Source organism: Canis lupus, chromosome 27, assembly GCF_048164855.1.
Source record: "Canis lupus baileyi chromosome 27, mCanLup2.hap1, whole genome shotgun sequence".
In the NCBI taxonomy this organism is placed as follows: Eukaryota; Metazoa; Chordata; class Mammalia; order Carnivora; family Canidae; genus Canis; species Canis lupus.
Window position 1 is genome coordinate 38,448,065 of NC_132864.1, and position 21,917 is coordinate 38,469,981.

Genomic DNA, 21,917 nt, shown 5'->3' on the forward strand with positions numbered 1-21,917 from the left:
AGACTATTGGTGCAACTTAGTAAGTTCATCGAAGTAGCACAGGGACAGGAGGAGCCGTGGGCAGAAGCTGCTGCACATGTGCTGAATGAGGCTGGCGGTTCTATCGGAGGGGCTGTGCAGGGATTATTAGGTCACAAATGTCTTCTTGGGATTTCTCCTTCTAAAACTACTTTCGCAAGGTTTCTCTGGTGCGTATCATTCAGCTCGGTAGTGACCACCCGTGAGACGTACCGGCAGCCAGGAGACCTTTGAGGATGTAGCAACCGGCCCTTATCTGATCTTTATCAAAGCTATGCAGGCTGTCGTTCAGCCTTCGGGCTAGAGACGAGCATCTTCCTGCTTTTACCCCTCCTCGCCCCGCAGGGAAACGTCTGCGGATGGAGCGGCGGAGCGGGGCGCGGCGGGGAGAGGACTGCGGGCGGGGCCGGCAGGGGGCGCTGCGGGAGCGCCGGGGCGCGGCGGGGAGAGGACTGCGGGCGGGGCCGGCAGGGGGCGCTGCGGGAGCGCCGGGGCGCGGCGGCGGCGGCGGCGGAGCGGCGGGCGCGGCGCGCGCCTCCCTGGGGTCCGGTACATGGCGGCGCCGGGCGCAGGGCCCGGGCCCGGAGCGCCCCCGGGGCTGGAGGCGGCCCTGCAGAAGCTCGCGCTGCGGCGGAAGAAGGTGCTGAGCGCTGAGGAGATGGAGCTGTACGAGCTGGCGCAGGCGGCGGGCGGCGCCATCGACCCCGACGTGTTCAAGTGAGCCCGCGCGGGGGGTGCGCGTCGTCCTCCCCGCCCCGCCCCGCCCCCGCCCCGGCCTCTGGTCTGCAGCGCCCCCCGCCCCTTCCCGGCCCCTGTGCGCGCCCGCAGTGCAGTTGGGGGACCCGAGGGCGGTGGCCGCCCTAGGCCCGCGCGGGGAGGGCTCACAGCCCACCGCCTGTGTTCTCTCCAGGATCCTGGTGGACCTGCTGAAGCTGAACGTGGCGCCCCTCGCCGTCTTCCAGATGCTCAAGTCCATGTGTGCTGGCCAGAGGCTGGCGGGCGAGCCCCAGGACCCCGCGGCCGTGTCTCTGCCCACATCCAGCGTGCCCGAGACCCGAGGTCAGAGCCGGGCCCCGCGCTCCCCGCCCCTGTGGCTCGGCGGGGGGTGGCGGGGGAAGGGAGTGGGCAGCGCGGGACACGAGGCAGGCTTGGCCCTGAGCGGCAGGGCGCTACTGTGGGTCTTCTCCCAGCACCTGCAGGGACCATCCAAGGGCTCCATTCTTGGTTTCCAGTCCCCAGCTTTGGCTTCGTTGCTACCCTTCACAGTGCCCGTGTGCGAATCCAGATCAGGTGGATGCAAAATGGGTGCCCAGGGTGCCCAGGCGGGCTAGGGCTCATCTAGGATTGCGGCTGCCGCGCTGGGTAGAAGTGCTTTCGTTCCACAAAGACAGGAGCAAGGTGGTGTTGGTTCCTGTTCTCATGGTGTGTACAAGCCTCCTGGAAGCGCTCAGGGGGTGGGGCAGGCACAGGCCTTCCTGCGCCCTCTCCACCTGTGGGCCACCTGTGCCCAGGTGCTGCTCAGGAACGTAGCCAGCCGAGCTTCCTTGCTCGGATTGCAGGACAGGGGTCAGCGTGGCAGCCCCAGGCTGCCCTAGATGCAGGGTACACAGGCCTGAGTGGGCACAGCACTAGGCTTCAGTTTGAGGGGCCTCCTCACTCTTGAGAGTCAGGACTGGGGGATAAGCTGGCACTACTAACGAAGGTGTCACAGTGGAGCTCCATCTGCATCCTCCTGGTATGTCGCATCTGCTCCCAGTTTCAGAAATGCTCTGAATGCTTGGCCAGAGCCCTCAGGCACTCACAGACATCCTGAGAAGGGGCTGGTGTTCGGGCTGGGGGCAGGCTGGGCCCCTGTGGGTGGGAGTGCCAGGGCCCCGGGTACCTATGCCCCCTGTCCTGAGAGGCCCTGGGCCCTGGAGCGCAGGCTTCCTTACTGATCCACGCTCTGTCTACTCTCTTTGTGTCTCTCTCTGACCTCCAGAGGCCTCCTTTCTCTCTGCCAAGAACCGTAGTCCCCCTGCAAGGCCCTCCTTTTCCTCGGCCCCGCGGCCTGCGGCCTCTCCAGTTCTGCTCCACGGCCCAGCTGCCACGCACTCGCCTCTCTCTCCAGGGCCCCCCGGTTCCCTCCGGTTCTCTTGCTGCCTGTTCTCTCCTTTCGCAGGTTGCGTTTATTGGTTTATCTCTGGGGGTTGGTGCTCTCTCGTTTCTGTGGAAACTGCTGTGGCCCCCAGAAGGAAGAGCAGCCTCTAGAGGAGCTGCAAGGGCAGGACCTTATGGGCCATTCCTGCCACACAACTTAGAGACCGAGACAGGATTTCATGCCTCAGTTTATTAGAGACAACCTGCAATATTTCTAGAATGGGACCACCACCCCTTGTACTCTGTGGAGGTGCTCTCACCCCAGAGGAGGACAGTAGGCAGAGGGGCGGGAAAGCCTTTACTTTGCTGTAGAGAGTGAAGCCTTAGGTATGAGAAACACTTTGGCCTCTTAGATGCAGTCACCCACCAAGACTGGTAGCCTAGAGGATAAGCTGTAATTGCCCTTTCCTGCCTGCCTCCTAAGCCAAGAGTACCTTCCAGGTATTGTCGGGTCTGATGAGGCTGGAGGCCCAGAGCCAGGAGGGTGTGAGGGCCTGAGATCTCCATGTGCTCTCCATGCCCCTCCCCACCTCACCCACCTCGATGTTCTAGGTGCCACCTGGAGTTCAGGCTGGGGGGAGGGGGAGAGAAGGCCAAGGGGCGGGTCAGGGTAGAGGTGGGTAGACTACAAAGCTGAGTTGAGGAATCTGTGGACAGAAGGAGGGAGAAACTGGAATGGAGCCCTTCTGATTTGAGGGGGGGTGTTGCTGCACATGAGTGCCAGGCTGGCTGTCAGTGCTGAGGACTCAGGGGTTGTGAGATGGACAGGTTCTCCCTCCAGTGAGGGAGATGGTTAGATAAATCAATGGTGAGAGACAGGAGGAAGCCAGTGTAGCTGGCTTTGCAGGAGCAGCAAGAGTGAAACAGGCTCAGAGTCCTGTTGGCCTGCAGCCCTTCAAGGTAGGGGTAGTGGGTGGGCTCCAGCCAGAGATGCAGGCCCAGGCCCCTGGTAGAAATAGGCCTGAGCTTGGAGGGGGGATAAAGGAGAGGGTGGGGTGGAGAATCAAGAGGTAGTGTGGGTTTGGCACTGGGAGCAGTGGCATAGAGGGGCTCTGAGAGAGGTGGGGAGGAAGCCCCAAGCATGGAGAGAAGAGTGGCATGGAGTTCTGGGCCCCATGAGGACTTCTCAAGTGTTTAGGCCTTGGGTCTACTGCCGGCGATCAGGATATGAAGACATAGAGGCCCTGGGGAGATGCCCAATGGGGACAGAGGGCAGCCTGGAAAGGAGGTTGGTGGGGAAGCACTGAAGGGAGGTAGAGCACATGAGGGGCCATGCCAGGAGTGCACTGTGGCCAAGAGGCAGAGGCAATAGAGGACAAGAGCTCTGAGGCCACATATCACATAATCTGTCCACACAGACCTTGGGCAAGGCCTAGGGTAGAGAAAGAGGAGAGATGTCAGTGATCAGTTGGGGGGACTGTGGCAGCCTAGGATCATGATGGGGTTTGGGGCTGTTGGGGCTACCTCGCCTTAGGTTTCATATGGAATTGGGGTGTGAAGCTGCTGCAGACTGGGGGCTGGAGCCCCACTCAGGTGTTTGATCTGGTAAGCTGCAGCAGGCAGGCACAGGGGTCATCTGGGTTCTTGTCCCCTGGCTATCCAGGTGGGCTGTGGGGACTTTCACTTACAAGCTCACTCAGGCAGAAAATGGAGAAGCAGAAGACCTAAGAGCACAGAGGGGTAAATGCTTGTCTTAGTGAGGGTCTGGTCACCTAAGGAAAAATAAAATTCAGTTGAGTGTTCTCTGCTGAAGCTTAGGGAAACTGTATACTTTAAAAAAATGCTCCTCCGGAACGTGTAAGATGAAGTTTGGTGTGCCGAAGCTGTGAGCCTTACACAGAGCTGCGTTGTCCAATATGGAAGCCATGGGCCCCCTGGGGCTGGTGTGACTGAGACTCACTGCAAGTTTAAATACACCTCAGATGGCCAGATGCCTAAGAACTGGCACAAAAAGAGAATACCTCACAAGTAATTTTTGTACCTATTACATGTTGAAATAGTAATATCGCATATTTGGGGTTAATTAAAAATACATTATTTTAGTTAATTTTGTTTCTTTTTACTTTTTTACGTGGCTACTAGAAAATGAAGGACACATGTGGCTCATATCGTGTATCTATTGGACAGCGCTGCTCCAGAACAATCACGACACTTGCCTGAAACACTGAGTCCAGGCATATGTATATGTGCAGGAGGGGTCACACCTCCCAGGAAGCATAGGCTACATTAAGAGCTAAAAATGCATGTGTGCATGTCCCTGGTGCACATCAGTCCTTGTCATTCTATGTGTTATGTTTTCTGGAAGCACTGATTATGCTCCTCCTGTGTACTAGTGTACTAGGCCAGAAGGGGCAGCAAGACTGGCTGATGGGTTAGACCTTGCGGCAGGCTGTCCAGTAGCAGTGATGGATGGTCCTGGCCGCATACTCACCCTGGCCATCAGACCTTGCCAACCAGCCTGAGGATGTTGGGGCACCCACTGTGCTGCTTCAACCCACCCTGTTCTTTTCCTTCCTCACACGACACACATCCAGTGTCCACCTGGTCACTAATATTTGGCCTCAGCGGCCCCTCTGGCCCATTTGAGCACTGCCACCATGAAGGAGAAAGGCTGCTCCTGGGAACCATATGCGGGATGGGAGCAGCAGCCCACATTCAGGCTGTCAACCCTCGATCCCCCCACCCCTGCCAGGATTGCTTACAGGGGATAGGGAGTCAGGACCACATGGGTCACACCAGATGTAAATGGCACAGTGGGTCCCACTATGGTGGGCCAGCTCCCTAGCTGTAGGGAGTGTGTTTCGGGTTGCATTTGGGGTTTTGCTTCATCAGAGCAGTCAGGTTTTAGGAGTAGGAGGAGCACCAACTTTATAACACAATACGCCAGGCTTTTTAACGTTCAGTGATCGTCTTCAACTGTTTGAGGCCCCCTCAGGCATTGGGCCTGGGGACATGTCACCCCTCCTACCTTTGGCTCAGCCTTGCTCTCCAGATTCCACCTGACCCTAATTACCCCACCACAGGGAGCTGGGGCAGATAGGACCAGCTCCAGAAAGTCCCTTGTAAGGTGTAGGGGTGCATGGCAGAGTCAGGCTTAACAGAGCAGATCTGTCCACTGACAGGCCCTGCACACCATTCTCCTGAGACCAAAGTTTCACTCTCCTTAACCTCCCCAGCTCTGTCTAAAATGAGGTCTGAGTGGGTCTCCCCACTAACAGTGAGAACACATGATTCCTGAAGGTTCTAGGAATTGCAGAGAGCTGTATAAATGGTCTACTTTCATTCTTAGATGAATTTCTTATGCCTTTTATGGCTCAACGTTACATTGGTGTCTTATTTCAAGGGATTATCAGCCTCAACAAGTTAAAGATGAACATTATTTGCTGTTTTCTCCTTTTCTCTCATCCTTGAGCTTCCAGAAGGGCCCTGGTCACTATGCTGAGGGGGAGAGGAAATTCAGGTGTGTGCCATGCTGAAGAAAAGCTGCAGACTCAGGCCCACATCTGAGATTCCCCCCCACCCTTGCCATTTGCTGTGGGTGAGCTGTGCTTGAGCTGTGCTTCCAGGTCCTTTAGGAGGTGCCCCTAGCTGAGCTTGTGGGGCACCTAAGTACCCAGGGTTAGGCCAGCCTGGAGAGGGACATGGCCTCAGAGTGGGCACCAGCCTGTGGCGAGCTGCAGGGCAGTGGGCCTAATGCACTCATAGGAGACTGGGTCCTTGCCCACTGACCAGTCAGTAGGAACCAGAATATCAGCGTTTGTAGTAGGAAAAAGGAAATGTATGGTGACGCCTCTCTGCTTTGTGTCTGTCTTTTCTGTGAGTCACTGGTAGGCTGAGTTGGCCCACCTCACCCCACCACATGCCCTCAGCCCTGGGTAACCTGTTCTTACATCTTTGTTGAATCCACTGTCTGCAAGCAACTGAGTGTGAAGCCCACGGTGGCAAAGCAGGGGAAAATCTGAGTCCCAAGCATGCCACCACTCTAACCCTTCCCAGCCTACTGAGCAGCAGAGTCCCCCTGTTCCGTAGAGGGGAGCTGTTCAGAAATGCTCTGAAGGAGGGCTGTCCTAAACTCTGTAGGAATCTTGGGGGGAGTGTCGTACCAGAGAGAATGGAAAGCAAGTCTAACAACCTGGAGAAGCCAGAGGCTGCAGTACACTGTTTGTGCGGTTGCCTCCCCTTGTTCAGATGACAGATAGTAAAACAGGAATGTCTTAAACATCCCCCCCAAGGAACCTCATGGTGTCTTTTCTCCAAAAACCTACCAGTCCCCAGGGCAGGCTATTTATTTGACTAAGAACTGACCTTGAGCTTGAGGGTCAAACACAGGACACATACCTCAGTCAGAGTCTGCAGGGTGGACCCTGCCAGACAGGAGCAGCGAAGAGCCCTGGTCAAGGGAAGCCTATGGGGAGGGCCTGGGACCCAGTGGGCGAGCCTGCTCCCTGGGCATCTTTTGTCCACTGTGGTGTCCTCTCAGTCTTATGAATGCTGTCAACACCCTGAGGTCCAAGTGTGGTTTCAGACTTTCCTGTCTTCAAAGAAAGAGGGTAAGGTAAGTAAATTCTAAGTCAAGGGCTATCTGCACCAGTGGCCTTCATCTGAATGTAACTACTTGTGGTCAGGGCAAGTCTCGTTGAGCAGTCAAGCCTTGACAGGAACTCAATCACAGGGTTGAACTTGAGAGCGAGAGACTTGACCACCAAATGTTTGCAAAAATACTTTCGGAGGTAGGCAGAGAAACGCCTGTGAGAAGGAGCTGCCGAAGTCCAAATCCAAAAGCCTGACTTCTGTTCCTTTTTTTTTTTTTTTCCTGACTTCTGTTCTTGATGGATGTGCCTCCAGCAGTTCAGCTGTGGGTGATCTGGAAGGGGGAGTGCTAGGGGAGGCAGGGAGGCAGCAGCCTGCTGGTGAGCCTTCCAGCACTGCTGGTGGTCAGCAGGGTCGTCACACTTTCCAGGGCTGGAGTCCACCAGCTGAGCTTACCTTTCCCAAAATGGGCCTCTCGGACTCTCCTTATTGCTCCTTGCACTGCTTCTGTCCTAGGACACACGCTTGAGGGCCTCCTGCACTCTGCTGAGGACTTCTCTTGGATATGCCATTTCCAGGCAGTCCTCAGCCTCAGAGCTTAAGGCTGACAGAGGGTTCCTGGCCGAAAGGTTGGACAGAGATGTACTAGACATAATATGCAAGGAACACAATGCAGTAGATGTGATGACTGTGGATTTTGCCCTGGTTCCTAATGATTGTGTTCTGTGTCTGCTCAGGGAGAAACAAAGGCAGCGCGGCTCTGAGTGGAGGCCCAGCACTGGCAGAGCGCAGTGGCCGGGAAGGATCCAGCCAAAGGATGCCCCGACAACCCAGTGCTACCAGGCTGCCGAAGGGGGGCGGGCCGGGGAAGAGCCCTACTCGGAGCAGCACCTGACATGGGCAGACTTTTCATGTGGCCCAGCTGTGGGCTTTGGCAGCCTCCTAATGGAGGCTACATGGGGTTCCACAGTTGGTAATAAAGCTTTGTGGGAAACCGAGGGTCCATCCAAGCTGCTTGCTATCACCTTTTGAATATATTAAGACACAGATTTAGAATCAGTTCTGCATGGTGGGCCTCGCTGTGCTACAGTTGAACTAAGTGACTTAAGTGATTTCACCTTCCTGTACCTGACTTTCAGGTTGGAAAGACCGTATCTGTACAGTTGGCCCTTGAACAACACAAGGATTAGGGGCACCAATCCCCTGCATAGTTGAAAAATTAATGTAACTTTTGACTTCCCAAAGCTTTCCTACCAATAGCCTACTGTTAACAGGAAGGCTTATCAATAAACAGTTGATTAACATATTTTATGTATGTATTATATATTGTATTCTTAACATAAGCTAGAAAAAAATCATAAGGAAAAGATATTTATACTGTAAAAAACCCACATACCTGCACCCTTCAAACTCATGTTCAAGGGTCAACTGTATTACCAGATCTTTTATAAACCGACAACACCACGTTTTGCTAAAGGGAAAGGGGTAGTGCTTTTGCTGAGACTGTTCCCAGGGTGCTCATCTGCAAGGGTGTGAGCATGGAGGTAGAATGATGTCATATAGGTTATGTGCACAATGAAATCAAAGATGATGTGTGTTGTAACCTAGAGCTCACTCTGTGGGCTGTGAATGCCATGCAGAATTCAGTAAGACTCCTTTCCACCTAATAATGTCCTCGACCCTACATACTTCGCCCACAGTATTAGGGACTTGTCAACAACCCCCTTCCAATGTTCAAACTCCAGTTCCTGACTTACACATTAGTCACCATGTGCTGTCAACAGAAAAGCCTGAAAAATGACAAACCCAACTGAACATCTAACTCAGTTTACCTAGAATCTAGAAATTTTTTTTGTTTTGAAATCTGTGTTTGGAAATTGTTTCCCTGCTTCTACAGTATAGTCTGGGACAGCCTTCCACATGACCCGGCAGGCTTTGGGGTCCTACCTATCCCAGCAGGCACAGGAGTGTGTCCCAGCTGCGCATCACAATAGAAAGGTTTCATATAGAAACTTTGATTGTAAATAACTGGAGACCAGCTGTGCTGCAGGGTAGCAGAGGGGGGAGGGGGAGAGGAACGCATGCCAGCCCTGCTCCCATTTAGTATTCTTCCCCTTTGCTCCTCCCCACTACTCCTGCTCACTTGCTTGCACTGGCAAATAATCTAAAAAAAAAAAAAAAAAATTAAAACAATGCCCCCCAAAACAAAGGCCTTGCTGAAAATGGAGCCTTAGTAAGAGTTTGCACTAGGGCAGGGCTGCCTCCCTGGACCCTCCACAAGACTGAGTCAAAGTGGCCATTCCACAATTTGGAAAAACAAACCAGGTTACAATTCCATTCTCCAAAGGAGCATCAAGAACTAGTGAAAGATTTAAGAACAACCAAAGCATTTTTCCTAATTCCCTCAGCCATGACTTTTGAAGCCTTCTTCTAGGATTAATGTGGTAACTAGACATACAGACATGCTTAATTTTTTTTCTGAAAGGAAACCTGTTTTTTCCTCCCTGGAAATCCACTTGGAAAAGACAGGGATCTGGATCAGAATTATGTCAAAGTGCAGGACAAGGTACATGATGCTTCAAACAGAAACTTTAATAGGTAAACCTATCTCGTAATGTTATAGTGGGGGCGATACAAAGAGATGGTTGCCAGCTCCGCTCCGGTCAGTATTCTTCGCCTTCTTCAGCCTCTGCTTCCACGGAATCCACGCCCACCTCTTCATAATCTTTCTCCAGGGCTGCCAGGTCCTCCCGGGCCTCGGAGAACTCCCCTTCCTCCATGCCTTCCCCCACATACCAGTGCACAAAGGCTCGCTTTGCATACATGAGGTCAAACTTATGGTCCAGGCGGGCCCAGGCCTCGGCGATGGCGGTAGTGTTGCTCAGCATGCACACGGCCCGCTGCACCTTGGCCAGGTCACCCCCAGGGACGACAGTGGGGGGCTGGTAGTTGATGCCCACCTGCCAGAGAAAAGGAAGAAGGCAGACTGTGAAGCTTTAGTCAAACCCAGAAACGGTGGGTGCTTTCATGCAAACAGGAGACCTGCAAGTGCCTTCTTTGTGCCAGGCAAAGTGTCAGGCGAGCAGGGTGCTGGTTTCTAGACAAGGACAACAGGGAAAAAGGGGCCAGCCAGCCTGGCTCGGTTCCAAGCTGCCTGAAGGGCTGTGTCCCAGCCTCTGAGCCATGTGAGGTGCTCAGGTAACAGGATGGTTTCTTCTAAAAAGGAATAATGCTTTGTATGCCTTAGATGGCATTTTCTCCATAGGATTCTACAGACGAGGATTCATTGCTGTAGCTGAAACCTCTTCTGCTCGAGTCACAGCACTATGGTTTTATTATGAGGGGAGATCATCCTGCCACCCCGGTCTCCCATTGAGAGAGCTAGCCTGTGAATCCAGGACAACAGGATTCCTGTCAGAGGTCTGAGGACTGCTGCTACCACTGCAACAGGAGGCGGCCTAGGTGTGCTAATAGAAGAAAGGGGGTGATAATCCAGGGCTGAGACCAAAGGAGAGGCATTCCAAATTTCTAAACCAGAGGACAGAGGTTTGGGTAGCAATACACAGGGTCACTTAGAACGTCAAGGGCAAGACAGTACGTATTCTAGGCTGGCGGGGCCACATGGTCTCTGTCACAATTACTTCAGTCTTTGTAGCACAAAGCAGCCACAACAGCACATCAGTAAACAGGTGTGGCTGTGTTCACATGAAATTTTATGATGGAAAGCCTTGATAGGGTTTACTTTTAAACTATGGATAAAGCTGCAAAGTGACATCAAGTTTCCTATCCTGTATCAAATGGAAGGTGGCTACAAACTATGCTGGAGGCAAACTCAGGTCAGAATTGCTAAGTTTACCAAAAGAGAAATAAATATAGCATCATTTTTTTCCCAAAAACATGACAGTTTTTCTCTAAATCAAATATTGCATGCGATATTTAGATTGGGTTTAACTTGTATGTGCCAGTGGAATGAAGTGTTTAGCGACAGCAATGTTTGTATTAATGCCCCAATTTAAAATATCCACATAAATTCTCAAAATGCTTCCAAAATTTCTGCATTTCTAAACCCAAACTACATTTTCCACACAAATTAACCACCCAAAAGAGGAAACAAAAATTGGTTCTAAAAATTTCCTGTTTGAAGTTAAAAAAAATTCTCATCACATGTATACAGTGTGATAACTAAGGAAGGAAGTTCAAAAGGCCCCACTGAATAAATTATCACCCGGGCTCAGATGACCAGGGGCTGGCTGCCATGGATCAGAGGTATTCTCCACAAAAGGCCTTCTGTACTTGGTCGGCTGCCCCTGACGGGGGAAACCTCACATCATCACCCAGTCCTACCTTAAATCCAGTCGGGCACCAATCCACAAACTGGATGGTGCGCTTGGTCTTGATGGTGGCGATGGCCGCGTTGACATCTTTCGGGACCACGTCCCCCCTGTACAACATGCAGCAGGCCATGTACTTGCCGTGCCGAGGGTCACACTTGACCATCTGGTTGGCCGGCTCGAAGCAGGCATTGGTGATCTCGGCCACGGACAGCTGCTCGTGGTAGGCCTTCTCGGCTGAGATGACCGGGGCATAGGTGGCCAGGGGGAAGTGGATGCGGGGGTACGGGACCAGGTTGGTCTGGAATTCCGTCAAGTCGACGTTCAGGGCCCCATCGAATCGCAGGGAGGCTGTGATGGAGGACACGATCTGCCCGATCAGACGATTGAGGTTGGTGTACGTGGGCCGCTCGATATCCAGGTTGCGCCGACATATGTCGTAGATGGCCTCGTTGTCCACCATGAAGGCACAGTCGGAATGCTCCAGGGTGGTGTGGGTGGTCAGGATGGAGTTGTAGGGCTCCACCACGGCCGTGGACACCTGGGGAGCCGGGTAGATGGCAAATTCCAGCTTGGACTTCTTGCCGTAGTCCACCGACAGCCGCTCCATGAGCAGAGATGCAAACCCAGAGCCGGTGCCGCCCCCGAAACTGTGGAAGATGAGGAAGCCCTGCAGCCCTGTGCACAGATCCGCCTGAGAGAAATCACAGACCGAGAGTCAGTGCCGCCGGGGAAGGAGCCGCACCACCAGCCTCCGATGACCCACAGTCACTTCTCTTTCCCTCTGCAGGACACCACGCATTCAAACCGTCCACAGGGCACCCGCGTGATGCTCAGAAGCAAAGAGCGGGGCAGATGTTAAGACGGATGGGTGATGGAGGAGGCACTGAAGCCACATGCGAAGGAAGATGTGGACTCGAGATTCTGGCCTGGGGTTTTGTCAAAGTCATCTCCTGCCCACCCTCCTGTCCAGGGCAACACCCACAAGAAGCTTCCTTAGCGCCCTCTTACCAGTTTCCGGATCCGGTCCAGGACCAGGTCGACGATCTCCTTGCCGATGGTGTAATGGCCTCTGGCGTAATTATTGGCTGCATCCTCCTTCCCGGTGATCAGCTGCTCTGGGTGGAAGAGCTGCCTGTAGGTCCCCGTGCGCACTTCATCTGCAAAGAGGACACGTGGGCAGTGGGTCTTCAAGGCCTGTTGTTAACTCGCCAAGGGGGATAGATTCGGGGACCCTTTGGATCTACCAAGCACATGCTGTTCCTTGGGGGGCAGCAGCATCAGGGTCTCATAGAAAATGTCTGTGCAACATGCAGACCACAGCTGCAATCTATGGCTCTAGTAGGTCACATCAGCTGGAGATACCAAGTCCAATCTGACTGGTTCCCAAAGAAGGGAAACCACTCACACCCTCACCCATGAAATTATTTCTTCAGATCTGGAGCTACATCCAAGAGTCTAACTAAAAAATCCCTTACATCCTGGACAGTCACCACGTCAGCAGCACTTTGCCAGGAAGTCCCATTGGGGCACCCTATGTGGCCTGCGCCTCACACTTCAGGGTGACATTGTCTTCTCCTGGGTGGCCACTGAAGGTGCTCTCTCTTTGTAGCTCTCCCTGGGAACCACCTCAGGCTTCTAATCTGCAGGATCCCAACGAATCTTCTCTAGTTACCTTCTATGTCTAAGATGCAGGTCAAGACTCTTGTGCACCTGCATCAGATGTGTGCAGAGTCAGGGCGGGGCCGGTGACTGGGCACCCTGCAGGTGGGGTCTACATAGCCACCCGCCTGGCTCTGAGGCGGCCACGAGTGAATCTAGTCCCAGCCCATCTTTGGTCTGTACTTTAGGTTCTCCTAAATTAGGAGCCTCGGTGTCAAGGACACTTTAAGCACTAACCCCGTGGTTTCTCACCTAACACAGCCACGGGCATACACTTGTACGTCCCATCCTTTCTGTAGAAGGATTCGAAGGAGCACAGGGGACATGGATGGGGCTTCAGGGAGGCTCCCCCACTCTCCCAGCAAAGCCGCCAAGTGCCCCAGGACCTACCGACCACGGTGGGTTCCAGGTCCACAAACACTGCTCTGGGCACATGCTTGCCAGCCCCAGTCTCGCTGAAGAACGTGTTGAACGAGTCATCCCCACCGCCGATGGTTTTGTCACTTGGCATTTGACCATCAGGCTGAATTCCATGTTCAAGGCAGTACAGTTCCCAGCAGGCATTGCCGATCTGGACACCTGCCTGCCCCACGTGGACAGAGATGCACTCGCGCTGGGGACCAGAACAGAAGCATTGAGACCCCCTTGTCTTCAAGGCAATCAACACTATATAGCATGCAAATGAAACCAAACATCTTAAGTTAGTCTTTCTAAAATATTTTGTTGTCTTAAGATCTCCTCAGACATTATATCTCATGAGCTTTCAATGATATTTATATCTGAACACTTATCTATATAACATAGATAGACATACACTTAAACTATGAATAGTAATAGAACCATGGTAAATTAGTCTTCCAAGCCATAAGCAATGTTAAAAACTGGTAAACAGGGATCCCTGGGTGGCGCAGCGGTTTGGCGCCTGCCTTTGGCCCAGGGTGCGATCCTGGAGACCCCGGATCGAGTCCCACGTCGGGCTCCCGGTGCATGGAGCCTGCTTCTCCCTCTGCCTATGTCTCTGCCTCTCTCTCTCTCTCTCTATGTGACTATCATAAATAAATAAAATTAAAAAAAAAAAATTTAAAAAAAAAAAAAAAAACTGGTAAACAATGGCTTAGAAAATCAGACAAGGGGGGATCCCTGGGTGGCGCAGCGGTTTGGCGCCTGCCTTTGGCCCAGGGCGCGATCCTGGAGACCCGGGATCGAATCCCACGTCGGGCTCCCGGTGCATGGAGCCTGCTTCTCCCTCTGCCTGTGTCTCTGCCTCTCTCTCTCTCTCTCTCTCTCTGTGTGACTATCGTAAATTAAAAAAATAATAATAATAAATAAATTTAAAAAAAAGAAAATCAGACAAAATATATGAAATAACACTTTATAGTCATTGGACAACAGGCAATACAAGACAGTGATTCAGACAATGTAAGCCTTAGCATTGCCCCCAGACAATGTGCTCGGGAGTTTCCAGGCTACATTTGGGGGAAGGGGCAGAAACCCAATGCCCAGGGATCTCCCCAGGTTGAGAGAGAATTCAGTGTTCAAGGAGGCTAAGGTATCTAGAAACCATGTCGCTAATAGTGGAGGGGAGAGAGTTGCACAGAAAGAGCTCTGTGGATGTCAGCAAAGAGTCCCACTTGAGTCCACAGTGGAGTAGCACTCAGCACCCATGTGTGAGGGACTCTTGAGCTCACAGGCGTCTTGAGGGAAAGGCCTCCTTAGTCACAAAGCACTAAGGGGAGCCCTCCCTTTAGTAGTTGGACCAAATGAGACCTACACTAAAGGCTCACTTTTAATGTCAATCTAAACTTACCAGGTATAAGCACGTGCCCGCGCACACACGCACACACACATACACAGAATATATGACCACATGAAAAGAAAAAATAATCAATACAAACTGACCCATAAGTGACAGAGATGACAGAACTAGTAGACAAGGACATTAAAATAGTTGTTACATACCTATCCATATCCCAGGAAGGTAGAGAAGAAAATGAGAGATATAAAAAAGACCTAAATCAAACTGCTAATGATAAAAAAGAATACCTGAAATGCAAAATACACTGGATAGAATTAATAGCTAATTATGTATCACAGAGGAAAAGATGTAAGGATGATAGAAAAGTTCTAGAATAGAAGCGGTGACACAGAACATATTAATATACTTAATGTGACCGAATTATACTTAAGTAGTTAAAACGGTAAATTTGGTGCCATGTGTATTTATTTTATCACAAAAAAAGGTGATATTCAGCAACAAGTGGTTGAATCTCAAAACAATTATAGTATGAGGTGGAATTCAAACAGCAATAAATGAACTCAATGATTCCATATATATAAAATTCTAGAAATACATTTAAGTAGATTAGTAGTGGGGCAGGAATGGCAAGAGGGAGGATTTTCAAAGGGGTAGGAGGAAACTTTTGGGGGTAATGAGAGTTTTATTATCTTTATTGAGGTGGTGGTTTTGTGGATTATCAATGTTAATAAATGTTAAATCTTAAAAAAAAAAATAAGAACATAGGGAGAGCCTCTGCATTGCTGAAAGATCAGTGTATTGAAAGACTTGTTATAAAATATTTTGTCTCAGGGGATCCCTGGGTGGCTCGGCGGTTTGGCGCCTGCCTTCAGCTCAAGGGCGTGATCCCAGACTCCTGGGATCGAGTCCTGCATCGGGCTCCCAGCATGGAGCCTGCTTCTCTCTCTGTGTCTGTGTCTCTGCCTCTCTCATGAAAAAATAAGTAAAATCTTTTTAAAAAATAAAATACAATATTTTGTCTGTGGACGCCTGGGTGGCTCAGTTGGTTAAGCATCTGCCTTTGGCTCAGATCATGATCCCAGGGTTCTGGGATCAAGCCCCACACTGGGCTCCTTGCTTCTTCCTCTGCCTGCTGGTCCCCCTGCTTATGCTCTCTCTCCCTGTCAAATAAATAAATAAAATCTTTAAAAATAAATAAATACTTTGGATTTTATTGCATTGAGAAGTTTAACCATGTAATTGTCAGTTTTCTAAAATAAAAACTTTACAGAAATACTAACCGGTCAGTAATTACAACACAACAATAGATCAAATTTGACTGAGTTAAAAAATACATAACTGTTAAACCTTGTCAAACTATACACTTTGTTTTTATTTTATGACCCTGACAGCTCAATGAAACTAAGAGAGACAGAGAGAGAGGAAAAATACTTCACCATTCAAAAACTGAGGGAATGAATAATCAGCAGATCACTATTATAAGAAATGTTAAAAGAATTAACTAGAGAAGGAAAATACTAGATGGAAAATTCGAACTACACAAAGCAATAAACAACTCCAAAACTGCTAAACATGTGGGCAAACATAAAAGACTTTTTATTGTATTTTAAAAATATAATTGAACATTAAAGCAAAAACAATGATTTATTGTGGGGTTTATAGCTCATATAAAATTAAAATATGGGATGCCTGGGAGGCTTAGTGGTTTAGTGCCTGCCTATGGCCCAAGGCGTGATCCTGGAGTCCTGGGATTGAGTCCCACGTCGGGATTCCTGTGTGGAGCCTGCTTCTCCCTCTGCCTGTATCCCTGCCCCTCTCTCTCAGTGTCTCTCATGAATAAATAAATAAAATCTTTAAAAAAACTAAAATATGACCAATAGTAGCACAGAGGCCAAGGAGGAAAAATGTAAGTATTTTGCTGGGACGTAGTATAATATCACTTGAAAGCAGACTGCGACAGACTGAGGATGTGCTCTATAATCCCCAAAACAACCACAAAAAAAATAAAATGAAGAGGTACAGTCACAAAAGTAATAAAAAAAGATAACATGGAATCATAAAAATAATCCAAAAGAGGCAGGAAAAGAGAGGAAAGAGGGAACAAACAGGAGATAAACAGAAAACAAGCAGCAACGTGGTCGATTTATACCCAACCCTACCAATAATCACAGTAAACATCGTTACAAATTAAATGTAAATATCTAATTAACAGGCAGATTGTCAGAGAAAAAGCAAGACCTAACTATAAACCAACTATAGGAAGCCCAAAGATGGGTTAGAAAGTAAAGTATTGAAAATATATACCATGCTAAGCCTAAACCAAAGGCAAGCTAGAGGGGCTAGATGAACAGTACAGTTTTTATTTCATTTTATTTTATGCTGACACTGCTTGCTATTAGCATAGACTGACCTTGGCCTAGAAGAAGGGAGCTGGGATGGATGGGACAGGCAAGCTTCCAGGTGTTCCTCCAAGCAAGTTTATTTATTTATTTTAAAGATTTTATTTATTTGAGAGAGAGAGAGAGCACAGAGGCAGAAGTAGACTCCCTGACAGCAGAGCCTGATGTGGGGCTCCATCCCAAGAGCGCAAGATCATGACCCGAGCTGAAGGCAGACGCTGAACAGGCTGAGCCATCCAGGTGTCCCTCTCTCCAAGCAAGTTAAAAGGAAATACCACCCTGGATGAGGCTGGGCAGCAGGGCTGGGAGGAGTGCACAGGCACACAGCAGGGCAGTGACATCGCTCAGGCATACAGGGACAAGGTGGCGAGTCTGGAACCTTCCACTCTGCCACTCATCTCCCACTTCTCCAAGAGCACCAGTGGGCTCCATCCCACTGCTGAGTGTACTAGTGGGAACTTACAGTCTCTACGTTCTCAGCATTCTCCCTGGTGAGGAGGCAGCCTGGGTCACACCTGGCTGACAGCACATTGCTCACAGGGAGCCCAGGTGAACAAGGCACTCAGCCTGGTGGTGGACAGCAGGGATAGCAAAGCCCAGGACCAACACTGTGGCTTTCAAAGCAAAGAATTTTACTAAAGAAAGAGGGTCATTTCATAATGATAAAGGGACCAATTCAACAGGAAAAGCATAGTAATCCATAATGGTTACGTACTATTAGAACCACAGCTTCTTGATACAGAACTTCAAAATATACAAAGAAAAACAGAACTGAAAGGTGAACAGACAATCCACAATCAAAGACTTCGACATTCTCTCAATAACTGATTCAACTAGATAGACATCAGTCAGGGTAGAGAAGACCTGGACAACACTATCAACAATACCGATCTAAATTACATTAGAAAATACTCCAATCCACACAGCAGGATACACATTCTTATACGCACAGGAAACATTTGCCAAGTAGACCACATTCTCTGTCAACCATAAGACAAGTCTAAATAAATTCCAAATAATTCCAGTAAGAGTTTGGTCTGTAGTGGGAGGGGAGAGTGGACCCCAGAGCCCTGAGCAGCCATGCTCCTGCCACCAATCACCATTACCACACCCCTGAACAGCAAGGCCAAAACCCTCAGCTGCCTCCACCCCCAGCACTCCTGACAACAAGCCCAGATCATTTTAACTATGGGTATTATTTTCCTATCATCTAATTATGATCACATTACAGTTCAGAAATCTCAAACAATTTCAAGTTGTTTCTAATTTCCTAACCTAGCACTGTCATCTCCTAATCTTTAGAATTGAAGCTCTGAAGCCCCCAAACTCGGCTTCTGGTCTTGTTTTACTACAAGGGCCTAAATCACAGCTGATGGTCTAATTCTGATTCCAACCAAACTGCAACACTGAGCCCAAAAAAAAAAAAAAAAAAAAAATTGCCTTTAGAGGCAGGGACAAATTCTCCAGAAGATACTAAACTTGGTGATGAGGCTCAGGGATGCACAAAGTAGGATTTTATTTTTTTTAAGATTTATTTATTCATGAGAGACACAGAGAGAGGCAGAGAGAGAAGCAGGCTCCCCACAGGGCACCCGATGTCGGGACTCAATCCGGACCCTGGGTTCCTGCCCCAAGTAAAAGGCAGATGCTCAACTGCTAAGCCACCCAGGCATCCCCAAAGTAGGATTTTAAACCTAATTTCTGATGCTGGGATTCCCATTAAATTCTTTTTAAGATTTTATTTATTTATTTATTTGAGAGACAGAGAGCATGTACCTGCACATATCCCACTGTGCGGGGATACCGACATGGGGCTTGATCCTAGGACTCTAGGATCATGACCTGAGCCAAAGGCAGACGTTTGCAACTGAGCCACCCAGATGACCCTCTACTAAATTCATCTTCAGACACAAACCCTTCTAACAAAGTACCTAGGACAGCCAATATTTTCTCAGAGAATATCAATGTTAAGTTCTTTTAGGTTATATTCACAACAACTTGTCACCACCTCTCCCTCCCCGGAAGTTTCCTAATTTAGTTGGTTCAATTACTATGAACTTTAAAAATCAAATTTTAGGCATTTCAACTTAAGAAGACTCTATCGTATCAAACAACAATGGTGGAATAGCTCTCTGAAAGTATTAATGAAGGTATGAAGGTGTTTTTATTTCTTAAGATGAAGCCTTAGCTAAAAAAAAAAAAAAAAAGCTCCTGAAAATAATGAAATGCACAAATTATCTCCTAATCTTAACGCTTTCTTTTACCTGTCTGGTAACAGAAGATAGCTTTCCTTTATACTTAAAATAATTCACTTCTACAAGTAATTCATTTGAGCAGCTTGATTTCACGCTGTGCAATGACTGATAAGAGAAGCCTCAAAACAACTTTTACAAAGGGAGAATGCAGAGGTCAGTATGAATTATTATATAGTAAATTATGATATAGTTTGTATATATGGTTATACACAGACACACACATATATAAAGTTCGGAAGCTACCACAGTAATCAGGAGAGGAAACAGGATGAGCTCTCAGCCTCAGTTAAGTGACACTTGAACTGGACCACATGAACTCCTGTTGGAGGACTGTTTTGGTGGCTCTCCACCTAAGGCTGTCCTTCTTGGGCACTGCTTATTTGTCTTCCAAATAAGCACATTATTTGGAAATGCATAATGACACAGGTGTTGGCTGGGTTCAACTGATGTGTAAACTATTAATGTGTTAACAACTACATAGTAAATCTATGAATGAGGATATAAAAATGCATGAATTAAAGACAGAAGCCTGTGGGCTGCCTGGGTGGCTCAGCAGTTGGGTATCTGCCTTCGGGTCAGGGTGTGATACCAGGATCCAGGATTGAGTCCCGCAGCGGGCTCCCTGCATGGAGCCTGCTTCTCCTGTCTCTGTGTGTGTGTGTGTCTCTCATGAATAAATAAATATTTAAAAAAGGGAAAGACAGAAGCCTAGCCTGCTGTGGGAGGACACGAATTCTCGTGTATTGCCAATGGAAGAGAATCTGGCAAGATCTACAAAACCACAGCCATGCACTCCTGGCACCGCATGCACACCTACATTAGGTAAGAAACAAGAAACAGGGATCCCTGGGTGGCGCAGCGGTTTGGAGCCTGCCTTTGGCCCAGGGCGCAATCCTGGAGACCCGGGATCAAATCCCACTTCGGGCTCCCGGTGCATGGAGCCTGCTTCTCCCTCTGCCTGTGTCTCTGCCTCTCTCTCTCTCTGTGACTATCATAAATAAATTTTAAAAAAAAATAAAAAAAAAAAAGAAACAAGAAACAGCACATGCACAGATTACTCATAAAAAAAAAAAAAAAAAGAAACAAGAAACAGCACGTGCAGATTACTCATCGCAGCTCCATGTACAAAAGACTGGGATAAAAGTCCAAGCATCCAGTGACCCCGAACAGGTTGTATAATCTACAGCCACACACTCGAATACTATGCAGCCGTAAACAATGAAGATCTTTGTACGGCGATATGGAGGGCACTGGATTTTTTTGTGCAATGCAAAAACAAAGTGCAAGAGTGTGCACTGTGTGCTTTTTCTGGCGCAAGAAGGGGAATATGAGCAAGTCTGTTCCTGTTTGCTTGGTTTTGCTCTAAGAAAATTCTAAGTATAAACCAACCTAAATAAATAAATAAATACCCCATTTAACAGAGGAAGCAAGATTTTTCAGCATCTAGTGTTTTCTACCATTCTTATTTCAGGACGCTGTAATACTGCCTACCCGTGCCCCCTCGTGAGCCCACAAGTAGGAGACACAAGTCGGAGAACTCGAGTGCAGCACTTGGGTTGCTCCAGGAAGAAAGAGTCGGGAAGGGCCAGCGCTGCGGGTGCCACTCCCAGGTGACACAAGCGTCCCGGAGCTGCCGCGTTAGCCCCCCCCCCCCCCCCCCGCGCCCCACTGCCATTTGGGCCTGCCCCCCGCCCCCGCCCGAGGCCACCCGCCATACCATGGTGTTTGCCTCCTGGTCGCACGCCGGGCTCCACTTCCTCTCTGTGCCACGCCACGCGCCCAACTGCTTGCAGGCCACGCCACGCTCCGCATCCTGATTGGCTCGCTGCTCGAGCGAATGCTATTGGTTCCGACCGCTTGGGGGGGCGGGTTCCAGGCAGGAACCTCAAGCGTGATTGGCCATTTTCTTGACCGGCGAGGTCGCTTTTGATTGGTCGTCACTTTGGGCGGGAAGCCGCGACCTGGTGGCGGGAACGCAGTGGCTGAGTGTCGCTTGCAACGTTGGCGGGAACCCGCGGGGCTCATGCCACCGAGCAGCCGTGGAGCGGTGGCCGCAGGGCGTCCCTAATGAGGGGTGGAGGCCTTGCAGTAACAGCTTACACCTCCCCCCCACCCCGCCCCGAGCCCTACATGTTCATCTGTAAAATGTAGTCTTCGGACGTTTTCGTTTTGACTTGTGCAAGGGTATTGGAAGTGACAAGAGCTGTTAAGGGTGAAAGGGGTTTGCAGACTTAAGCTTGAGCAGATACATTTAAGGGTTATTTTGTTAGCAGCCTTTTACCTATGCCGATGTTAGTATCCTGGGCCGGTAAGAATTTTTAAGAGGAGTAGTAGGTGGCAGGGGCAGAGCGACAGGGAGGTCTGAGAGTTGCAAGACTCAGCCAGAGGCCCTTGGACTGCGGCGAAGAGGGTGACATTGAAGGCTGTGGGTGGGGTCTGCACGACCGTGGCTAGATTGAGGAATCTGGCTTTACTGGGTTGGAAACCAGCCGCAGATGCACAGACTGGCCATTTAGAGGACGCATGAGGCCTCAGGGGGAGGACCGGGGCGGGAGGCCCCACAATGCAGAAAGCCAAGGAATTACTCGCCCACCCCCACTCACACACCTTGGTGAAAGGACACAGATTTGCAAGGTTCCTGGAAGGGAGGCTGAGCCCTCCATTCACTACCCAATTCCTGCTGCTGGTCCATGGAAAAGTCTGTGTTTACCCTACAAAAGACAAGTGTCCCTTCTCTTGGCTCTTCTAAGTACTACCTAAAGGACACCTGAGTGGCTCAGTGGTTAAGTGTCTGCCTTTGGGGGATCCCTGGGTGGCTCAGAGGTTT

General features: G+C 49.8%; 2 protein-coding genes across 3 annotated transcripts; one reads left to right on the forward strand and one right to left on the reverse strand.

Annotated features, from left to right (window-relative positions):
• Window positions 1-521: 521 nt before the first annotated feature.
• Window positions 522-7,685, forward strand: MZT2B (mitotic spindle organizing protein 2B). Of its 2 annotated transcripts, XM_072803629.1 has the most exons (4): window positions 522-735; window positions 929-1,077; window positions 2,000-2,179; window positions 7,425-7,685. In XM_072803629.1, exons 1-4 carry the CDS (start codon window positions 572-574, stop codon window positions 7,580-7,582), a joined length of 651 nt encoding a protein of 216 aa, XP_072659730.1. In that variant the 5' UTR covers window positions 522-571; the 3' UTR covers window positions 7,583-7,685. The 2 variants fall into 2 exon arrangements, with proteins under 2 accessions (XP_072659730.1, XP_072659731.1); XM_072803630.1 differs by lacking the exon at window positions 2,000-2,179 and having other exon boundaries at window positions 530-735.
• A 1,573-nt stretch (window positions 7,686-9,258) lies between these two features.
• On the reverse strand, window positions 9,259-20,962 carry LOC140619741 (tubulin alpha-3 chain-like). The gene is made up of 5 exons (XM_072803617.1): window positions 20,808-20,962; window positions 13,071-13,293; window positions 12,030-12,178; window positions 11,032-11,712; window positions 9,259-9,647 (listed from the first exon to the last, which is right to left on the reverse strand). The coding sequence occupies exons 1-5, from the start codon at window positions 20,808-20,810 to the stop codon at window positions 9,351-9,353; spliced, it is 1,353 nt and encodes a 450-aa protein (XP_072659718.1). The 5' UTR covers window positions 20,811-20,962; the 3' UTR covers window positions 9,259-9,350.
• Window positions 20,963-21,917: the final 955 nt, after the last annotated feature.